This window comes from Protomyctophum parallelum (assembly GCF_964188405.1).
Source record: "Protomyctophum parallelum genome assembly, chromosome: 6".
Taxonomy (NCBI): Eukaryota; Metazoa; Chordata; class Actinopteri; order Myctophiformes; family Myctophidae; genus Protomyctophum; species Protomyctophum parallelum.
Genome location: NC_139701.1, coordinates 13,823,656 through 13,834,498, shown reverse-complemented (window position 1 = coordinate 13,834,498; position 10,843 = coordinate 13,823,656). Strand labels below are relative to the sequence as shown.

At 42.1% G+C, this 10,843-nt stretch overlaps 1 protein-coding gene across 1 annotated transcript; it reads left to right on the top strand.

Moving 5' to 3' along the window:
* The first annotated feature begins 563 nt into the window (after positions 1-563).
* nit2 (nitrilase family, member 2) lies at positions 564-9,820 on the top strand. Its single transcript, XM_083767555.1, has 10 exons — positions 564-655; positions 1,760-1,878; positions 2,516-2,636; positions 3,930-4,018; positions 4,359-4,452; positions 4,544-4,618; positions 4,766-4,844; positions 5,419-5,517; positions 7,228-7,283; positions 7,782-9,820. The coding sequence occupies exons 1-10, from the start codon at positions 628-630 to the stop codon at positions 7,874-7,876; spliced, it is 855 nt and encodes a 284-aa protein (XP_083623681.1). The 5' UTR covers positions 564-627; the 3' UTR covers positions 7,877-9,820.
* The last annotated feature ends 1,023 nt before the right edge of the window (positions 9,821-10,843 follow it).

Sequence of the window (10,843 nt, the reverse complement as noted above, 5' to 3'; positions counted from 1 at the left end):
CAAAATATTGCAATAGAATAATTAACTTTCACTGTTCACTGTTGAAGTAATACTATAGGAATATGATATATCTGACTACATTGTTTCTATAAAATGACACTTCAGTGGATCCCTGAGGATAAAGCATGTGTGAGTAGTATATGTTAACTATTTTATGTCAGACTTTGGACAAATATATAACAGAGGTTGAATGATGAAGGTTAATATTGGGGGAAGAGGTCATACGTCATATTCTTGGCATCTGCAAGCTTGTGCATCAGATGTACCATATTGTTATATATTTTGAGGTAAAACTGTCAACCACGCTCGCTGATGACGGCCAAAGTGATATGACGTATAAACTTCACAATAAAATATCGCTTCACCTCAAGCACATTGAGGGTTGAAAAGTCAAAACAATACAAAATGTCAGTCCAATGTAGCAAATATTTGCACTTTATAAAATAAAATAAAAACACTGTTTATTTGTGTAGCTGTGCTGAATTGTCAGCAATATTTAGCTGTGTTATTATTTTTCATAGAACACACTTTTATTTTGAAATCCCGTGTTTACCCCGGAAATAGTCATCTGTTTGCATGTGTAAATAAATGGCAGCAAACATTGAACATTGAGCTCCTGCTGCACTCATGTCTGCAATAACTAGAGCAATGTCCAGTAAGTATCTTAAACATATATGACATGTATTATTGCATATATGCATTCAACAGCAACATTAATTCGGGCAAATGTTTGTAGAGACGAAAGCGTGCAGTTGAGTATACTGTGTACTGTATACTGTGCACTGTGCAGTGATATACTTAAATTCCTATCTCTGAGTGTGCAAATATAACCAAATGGACCTGTAAGGGTCCATTTGGTTACATTTGCACACACAGAGTGGTTACAAATGTGCTAAAATAAAATAAGTGTTATAGGCTATAACTATTGAATACATCTAGAGTCTATTCTACATTAGTACTCATTGGCCATGCTCTAGAGTGTTTGTTCAGTAAGTGTTAAATAATATGAGGGAGACACAATTGAACTGGAAAACTACAAACATGAAGCTGATAAATGGGTACTTTTCTCCTGATTGGCTGAAGTTGACAGCACCTGAAAATGTATTTTCACCCAGAACACCCATGCATAAAAAGTTATGTGTACTGTACACTTAAGACCAAATTGCTGCCTGCAAATAGTCACCCCATATAATATTTCAGAATAGCATTTTGATGTGACGGTTTTGTCCATAAAGACATGCCCAGCACAGGGAGGGACACTAGGTAGAAAATGGTTAAGTGTAGCTGTCTGTGTGGGTTTTATGAATATTGAACCAATGTAAAGTATTAACAGCTTGTGGCTAAACAATAACTTTACATTCCATTGAAACAGGTCATTTTTTCCTTCATTTCCTTATAAGTAAGTGTTTTGGATATACAAGGTTTCCACCTGGCGGCTGGCAGTGACCATTATGTTTAGTCTTTCTTTGCTGATGCAGTGTCAATAGTAACTGATAAATACCGTATTGTCCTGATTATAAGACGACCCCAATTTTCAAGACTCATTTGTGTGAAAATAACATTGAATGTCAAATGGTCTAGCTAGTCCCTGTTTATAATACGACCCTTTTTCTTAGGATATTTCCATTGGAAGAAAACATAGTCTTCTTATATTCAAGCCAATAGGGTAATAGTTCATTTTTCGTGTGTGTGTGTGTGTGTGTGTGTGTGCACGTACGTGTATGCACGTACGTGTGTGTGCGTGCATGCGTGCACTCAGAGTTCCGTGTGGCAGTGATCCAGCTACATGTCAGTAAGGTGAAGGCAGACAACCTGAGCAGAGCCAGCTCTCTCATCAAGCAGGCTGCGGATGAGGGCAGCCAGCTGGTGATGCTGCCTGTGAGTATATAATAGTATGGATGGAATATTGATGTAGGGTTGGGGTTGTACATACAGTACTCACAGCAAGCTGGTGCTGCTGCTGTCTGTGAGTAGACAGTAGGGTTGTTGTCGCCATTACAAATTTTAAGTTGACCACTGTTATTGTCACACAAGTAATTGCGATTAACAATTTTTAATTGTGTTTTCTTGCATTGAACATTGGTACTTTACAATTTGTATTTCTGTTCTGCCTTTTAGGCTTCACAATCACGAGTTGCACAGGGCAGATACTTAAATAATAACTTAAATATACAAAGAAATCATTAATCATTTTTCCTTTCCAAAACATAGTTGATCTACCATCTTTGGAGATCTGCTATTTCTGCTATTTGTTTTCATCGTCGTCTAAATTGACTTGTCTGATTAACCACAAAGACCTATTTTATACGCTAACATAACAGATCCAGATGTGAGCTTGTGGATCTTGATTTTAGCTATTTTTGAAAAGCGATTATTTTATCGATTTATAATTTTTTAAATCATGGATACGTTCTAGGCCGTACAACGGTCAGTTAGACCGTTGTACCCCTAGTCGGCAGGCGGCAGCACATAGAAATAATAAGTGATTCTAACGCTATTAATCCATTCATTGAAGGAGTGCTTCAACTCTCCATATGGAACCAGCTTCTTCCCAGAGTATGCAGAGAGCATCCCTGGAGAATCCACCAGCATGCTGGCCCAGGCTGCCAAAGACAACCAGGTGTTCCTAGTGGGAGGTAAGGAGGGATTATTATAGTTTAGAAATCTGCTTTCCGTTTAAGAAAACCTGCATCTCCATTCTCCCGTCCGACAGTTAGTCACCCCATGCCTCCATATATGGTCACGCCTCATGACATCACAGCTCCATATATGGTCACACCTCATGACATTGCGCCTCGTGACACATAGCCACGACACTGACTTCATCTAACCTGTATAACATACATGGAGAAGACTGGATTATCACCTAGATCTGCATACCGTATATGGAGCCGGCCTGCAACTCTACATCTGACCTCAAACCCTTAGACATTTCATTATTTTGTTGATCCCACGTGTCCTTCCTGTTCTGACATTCCATATGTTGATCTGACCTCATCAAACCCTGTACACTCAAGACACACACATATATGGCCAGTACAGAATTCATTCCATATGTTGATCTGACCTCATCAAACCCTGTACACTCAAGACACACACATATATGGCCAGTACAGAATTCATTCCATATGTTGATCTGACCCCCCAAGGCCAATGCGCCAGCGCTCGCCCAGCAGTCTGCCGTCAGGCCCGTCACCCAAGCGGATGCGTGCACACAAGGTCGCTTCTCGCACTGGGGCATGCATATATATATACAGTACAGTGTGTATATATATGACATATTTATTAGTTTATTTATTGATTTATCTTTTTTCATACAGTACATTAATTACATTACAATAGTTAGTATTACAAGTACAGTATGCTTCTCCACTCCCCTTGCATGGTAGAGGTAGGTATCTCTCACAGAGACTCATTTGTACACTACAACAAACCTCTTATTTCCATATTGTAACCTTTCGTGGGGTTTTTTTGCCCTACCTGATCATACTACAGCATCACACAAAAGCATCAAAAGTAGCAGATCCACAAGCTCCGTTTTGAGCTTGTAGATCTGCTAGATCTGTTTTTGAATTTTAAACTTGAAAAGTAACCATTTGGACATCCCAACAGCGACGATATGTATTCATTGTCAATAAATATGTCACATTATTCTTGTTTTATTTGAACCGGGTTTCTTGCTTTAGCGCTGACATTTTTCCATTAACTAATAGAGCCCCCCCTAGTCCCTGATAAATTGAATCTTGTCAATCGTGTCAGCTCTGCTACTTTTGCTGCCTTTGTGTGACGCTGTAGTCAAGTACTAGGCCAGTAGGGTGTTCATTTTGCGAGAAAGAAACCACACAAAATTAAAATTATGGAGAGGTTTCTGCCCTACAGCGACGATAACTCCTAAACTAAAGTGAGTGTCTTGTATTCTTCTGAACCAGGTTCAATCCCTGAGGAGGAGAATGGAAAGCTGTACAACACCTGTCCTGTGTTCGGCCCTGACGGAGCCCTGATACTTAAACACAGAAAGGTAGCCACTATTAACCACTGAAATCCCTGTAGAGCAAGGATCCATTATTAACCACTTAAACCACCTGTGGTCTTAGAGAAGGGTTCCAAAATGTTTTACAGGAGCTCGAGATCCAAAACAGAAATGTTCTCCCCAGGACCCAAACTCGTGAAAATAGTTTGGCTCACCATTCAGGGAATTTCATATTTTTTTTCTTTTTTAAATGTCTTTTCTAATAAAAAATATAATAATAGAATTGTAGGAAAGGAAAAAAGAGGATATTTACTCGCGAGACGCGACCCAAAAATGTCCCAACGTGACGGACGTTTTTCATCCCACCTCCTCCTCTGGTTCGTTTCAGATCCACCTCTTTGACATCGACGTTCCGGGAAAAATACGCTTCCAGGAGTCTGAGACTCTCAGTCCGGGGAGCAGCCTGTCCGTGTTCGACACACGTAAGGACAGCTAGTTCATTTTTTTGGGGGTCCTTGACGTGAAAATATTTGAGAACCACCAGTTGTGATCAATGGTGTTTGTTTGTTTCAGCATTCTGTAAGGTGGGTGTCGGCATCTGCTATGACATGAGGTTCGCAGAGCTCGCACAACTCTACCGCAGCAAAGGTCAGTTGTTGTCGTTGGTATGTAACTGTGCACTTGCATCATGTCGAAAGCTATTGGGAGTAGGCCTAATAATTGTGATCATCCGACGATTATGTAATAATTGTCTTGTCTGTCTCTCTCTCTCTCTCTCTCTCTCTCTCTCTCCAGGCTGTCAGCTGCTGGTGTACCCCGGAGCCTTCAACATGACCACGGGGCCAGTCCACTGGGAGCTGCTACAGAGAGCCAGGTACAGTACCTCCCACTGACCCTTTCTTTTTTTTTTTTATATATATTTTTTTGCGGCTTACGCCTTTTATTGATTTTTTAAGGGACAGACAGTAGGCTGACAGGAAACGGGAGAGAGATGGGGGGATGACATGCGGTAAAGGCCGTGTCGGGTCCGGGAGTCGAACCCGCGGCACACCGCGACTGGATCACCAGTCCGGTGCCCAGACCGTTACGCCACAACTGACCCTTTCTTTATCTACGTTTACAAAGGGGCAGAGTTTGGGAGCTTTCCTTTTTCTGATCTGCTATGTTCTCACCACGCTCCGACCTACATACCGCTACATTTGCTCCGTGTCACACACACACACACACACACACACACACAGAAGACTATGTTTTCTTCCAATATAAAATATCCTAAAAAACAGGGTTGTATTATATTATATTGTGTCTGTGTGTGTGTGTGTGTGTGTGTGTGTGTGTGTGTGTGTGTGTGTGTGTGTGTGTACAGAATTAAAACTGGAGGATTGGTTAAGGATGGAAGTGATGATTCTTTACTTTTCCAACTGTTTTGTTTTCCCCTGCTATTTCAGAGCGCTTGACAATCAAGTGTACGTGGCCACAGCCTCGCCTGCCCGAGATGAGACGGCGTCCTACGTGGCCTGGGGTCACAGCACTGTGGTCAGCCCATGGTGAGAGCATGTCTTTAACCTACTGCTCTGGGGTCAGCCCATGGTGAGAGCATGTCTTTACCTACTGCACTGGGGTCAGCCCATGGTGAGAGCATGTCTTTAACCTACTGCTCTGGGGTCAGCCCATGGTGAGAGCATGTCTTTACCTACTGCTCTGGGGTCAGCCCATGGTGAGAGCATGTCTTTAACCTACTGCTCTGGGGTCAGCCCATGGTGAGAGCATGTCTTTACCTACTGCACTGTGGTCAGCCCATGGTGAGAGCATGTCTTTACCTACTGCTCTGGGGTCAGCCCATGGTGAGAGCATGTCTTTAACCTACTGCTCTGTGGTCAGCCCATGGTGAGAGCATGTCTTTACCTACTGCTCTGGGGTCAGCCCATGGTGAGAGCATGTCTTTACCTACTGCACTGGGGTCAGCCCATGGTGAGAGCATGTCTTTAACCTACTGCTCTGGGGTCAGCCCATGGTGAGAGCATGTCTTTACCTACTGCTCTGGGGTCAGCCCATGGTGAGAGCATGTCTTTACCTACTGCTCTGGGGTCAGCCCATGGTGAGAGCATGTCTTTACCTACTGCTCTGTGGTCAGCCCATGGTGAGAGCATGTCTTTACCTACTGCACTGGGGTCAGCCCATGGTGAGAGCATGTCTTTACCTACTGCTCTGGGGTCAGCCCATGGTGAGAGCATGTCTTTACCTACTGCTCTGTGGTCAGCCCATGGTGAGAGCATGTCTTTACCTACTGCTCTGGGGTCAGCCCATGGTGAGAGCATGTCTTTACCTACTGCTCTGGGGTCAGCCCATGGTGAGAGCATGTCTTTACCTACTGCTCTGGGGTCAGCCCATGGTGAGAGCATGTCTTTACCTACTGCTCTGTGGTCAGCCCATGGTGAGAGCATGTCTTTACCTACTGCTCTGGGGTCAGCCCATGGTGAGAGCATGTCTTTACCTACTGCTCTGTGGTCAGCCCATGGTGAGAGCATGTCTTTACCTACTGCACTGGGGTCAGCCCATGGTGAGAGCATGTCTTTACCGTTTCATTTCAAGGACTCCCAGTTTGACATGCATTAGGTTACGGACCCCCCATTTAATGGCATTTCTATCTCTGGGACTCTCAATTTATATTGTAAAATCAATGTTAATTGAACTCTGAGAGTGTACAAATGGAACCAAATAGTCCATTTGGTTCCATTTAAACACTCTCAGAGTTACAGACCCATAAGGGTCCATTTGGTTCCAAACTATCATTTAGCTGGGGACCTTCTTCTTTTTAAAACAAGGTCGTTTTTATTCCTCTTTTTTTCAGCAGAATGAAATCATTTATTTTTGATTCAGTTGTCAGAACTTATGAATCACGTATCATCAAAACTAAACGTTTAATGTGTCGCAACACATTTGCATCACTCCTGTATCGGCCTTTAGATGAACAGTTTGAACTAATCAATTTCATCACTAAGAAAATGGTTGTTGAATCCCTAAAAATGAAGTTTAATATAATAATGTGTTAAAAATGCAACAGTCATTGAAAGCCACTGATGGAAACAAGACCTCTGGGTTAGCCTTTAGGCATTGTTAACTGTATAACTGTACCTCTAATAATCAATCAATGAAAATAATGTGTGAACCTCCCTGAATGCTCAGTGTTGTGTGTGTGTGTGTGTGTGTGTGTGTGTGTGACATGTCTTATCAAAGTTGTTAATGTGTCGTCATAGGGGAGAAGTGATGTCCAAGGCGGGAGCGGAGGAGCAGGTCATTTATGCAGACATTGGTGAGTGTCTGTGTGCGATGCATTGAGAGCTTGTAGATAGATACCGTGGTCTGTTTTCACTGATGGCTAAAAGCAACGGTTAACTTAAAACCTCAGTCTTGGTTGGCAGTATGTAGAAGAGCAGGAATAATATTACTAAAACTGTAAAACAATGAAAACAAACTAACAAAATAGAATTGTATGTAAAATGACCTTGGTTTTAGTTTTTCCACAAGCATTATGTGTATTCTTTCATCCTAGCTATTGCTGCTTCTGTAAATCAAGGTTTTTTTTCCTCATAATACCTGGAAAACTAAATTAGAAACAAACAAACTAGTACATTCCTCCAACTAAACTAAAGCACATCGCTCAAAACTTTCTTGTAGATCTGCTACTTTTTATGCTTTCGTATGATGCTGTAGTATGAGGCCGTTAATTTACGAAAACTCAAAAGGTTTAAGATATGGAGTTTCCGCCCCGACATTGACGGCGTGTGACTCCATGTGTTTGCGCTTTCAGACCTGCAGTATCTAGCAGACGTGCGGCAGCAGATCCCCATCACAGCGCAGCGTCGTACCGACCTGTATTCAGTCACCGCTGTGCAGGAGGGCTGAACCAGAACCTCTACACCGCACGATGCTGAGACAGACACCGAGACGAACCAGACACAGGATGTGGACCGCATCGAACCGTCTGTTGTGCTCAACAGATCTCAGGACACATGATTGGTGGAAACCACCGAGATATACAAGATGTGAACTTCTGTGATGTGACTGTTACTTGATTTAGAGCAGTGTTGTTTCCCACAACATTGGGTCGGGAGCCGTTTGAGTCTATGGGTCGTGAGTAATTATTCCTCTTTTTACGCATCATACAAAACAAAATGATTTAAAAAATCAGTTTCATATGTTATTGACAATGTCGACCACTAAGTGTCCTACTTCAGTGGTTCCTAAAAGGTGTGCTGTGAGACAAGTCCAGGTGTGACAACCACACATTACTGCAATATACAGTATACAACTACCGGTACATGGGAAGAAACTTATATTTTTAAAACAAAGCAATACTGCCTTCATCAAAGTTGGTGTTGTGACTTTATATATTGTCAATTACTTGCACGAGAGGGGGAGATTTGGTTGAGTTGCTTTAGCAGACAGTTTGAGGGTCCAATGGAGTTAAGAGGTTTTTTTCCAATGCACTTTTTATTACTTTTCATTTGTCCTCAAAAATGGAGTTAGGTGGTTTCCTCCCAACAGCAACGATATAATGTATTTTAATTATCTTATATCAGTACTTTGTGTCGACACATTTCCCAATACATACTGTACATACAAACCTAACCTAAAACTATCTTCAAAACCTTTTTATTTGGCATTTTAAAAACAAATGTTTACAGAGGCTATTTCTCCTGGATATGAATACATGTGTGCCTTGAGATTTTTACCTGTCCTTTCGTGTGCCTTGGACACAAAGGTGAGTGGGTCTACTAGGGTCTAAGGGCCCTGTTTTTGTCAGTCCTAAACCCCTTAGACCAAAACCTCTTTGCCTTTTTTCTTTTTACTATTTTGAAAAACAGCCGATCTGTTGAACCAGCCGATCTTCATCAACACATTGTGAGCTTATAGATCGGCTGTTTGAACTATTCAAACATGTTTTTCAAAATAGTAAAAAAGTTAAAGTTTAGGGACAAGGGGTTTAACACTGACGAAAATAGGGCCCTACATGTCTCTGTGGTAAGGAGACCACCTCCAAACACTGCAGATATTGTATACATATTGGTCAACATAACATTTGTATTCGTTAAAGTGAGTCCCAGATTGTCATTGTTTCAGTTGTCGACACAAACAGATGAGTTAAATAAGATGTGTGTAGAGTTTTTGAATTAAAATTAAGCAATAAAAGGTTTCTGGACATTTATTATGCCGGTGAGCTTGTAGATCTGATGTTTTCGGCATGCAGCGCCGGGGCACAACATAGTATAAATGAGGCTTTAGAAGCCGTGTCCACAAAGTGTTTTATGTGTTGGAGCACTTCGGCTATCCCAATGTTTTTTTTCATAAATTAACGACTTGATCATACTACAGTGTGACAATACAAAAGCATTAAAAAAAAATAGCAGATCCACAAGCTCGAAACTCTTGAGCTTGTAGATCTCCTGAAAAGTAACAGTTTTGGAAGTTTCCACCCAACAGTCCAGGATGCTCGTTAGGAGCGTTTATTGATTGCCTGCAGCGTTCGAACGCGTCAGCTGTTGCTGTGCTCAAGCATCCCGTCATCTGCGGCCACTCTACATGATAAAAACCCTAAGTCTTGAGAGTGTACAAAATGGAACCAAATGGACCCGTAATCCATTTGGTTCCATTTGCACACTGAGCTACAGACCCGTAAAGTGGGGGCACTTTGAGAACCACTGGCCTAGCTGAAAACAACGGTTAACATCGGCTCATAAATGACCGTGTTGTCGGACATGCACAGAGCGTTGTAGCACAATGCCCAGCTCTGGGCATCTTTTTACGTTTCTGCTCGTCTTGCACCTGGGCCCTGGAAATGCGTGCACTACCTTCTTCAAAGAGCACCTTTTTAAAGGCTGTTCATGAATTGTATTGCGTGGAGACACACGGCCTTATGGCTCTTTTCTACTGCAAAAACTAAGTGAAGCATGTCGTGCCGCATATTTAACATATTTGGGCCTTGCTCAGGAGGGTCCTGAGCCCCTCCTGAGCAGGGCCCAAGACGTACTAATGATGAGTTCTGGGAGCCCAACTTGTACTATCAGCATTTCACTTTTTATAATGGAAAAGAAAATTGCGTTGCATCTCAAGCTTGTAGTTCTATTTTTGTATTTAAAAAAGACGTTCTAGTTATAATGGAAACGTACACAACAAAAGAAACATCACAAAACAAAATGTGTCCTCAAACATTTCAGGTTATGGAACGTTGTGGGTTAAGCTTCGTAGTCGAAAAAAAGCTACTAGTCAGCAACAATAGACACACCCTGCAGCCTGTGGCATACGGTAGTTGCATAACCAGTATACAGTGCATGCACACACAGAGACGTGAAGGCGGAGAGATGATTTCTATGACAACGATGAACGACTGAAAGGATATGACGACAGTTAGACAGTATTTTAGCGACATGGTTGAATGAAAAAATCATTGCATTTGTACACTCTGAGTTACAGACCTGTAAGGGTCCATTTGGTTCCATTTGTACACTCAGAGTTACAGACCTGTAAGGGTCCATTTCAGAGAGTTACAGACTTGTAAGTGTCCATTTGGTTCCATCTGTACACTCAGAGTTACAGACCTGTAAGGGTCCATTTCATTCCATTTGTACACTCTCAGAGTTACAGACCTGTAAGGGTCCATTTGGGTCCATTTGGTTCCATTTGTACACTCAGAGTTACAGACTTGTAAGGGTCCATTTCAGAGAGTTACAGACCTGTAAGGGTCCATTTCATTCCATTTGTACACACTCAGAGTTACAGACCTGTAAGGGTCCATTTGGTTTTACAGTGCAGAGTAGGGTCCCAGAGATGATAAAAAATAAATAAGAAATCGGGGGTCTGTGGCCTCAAACT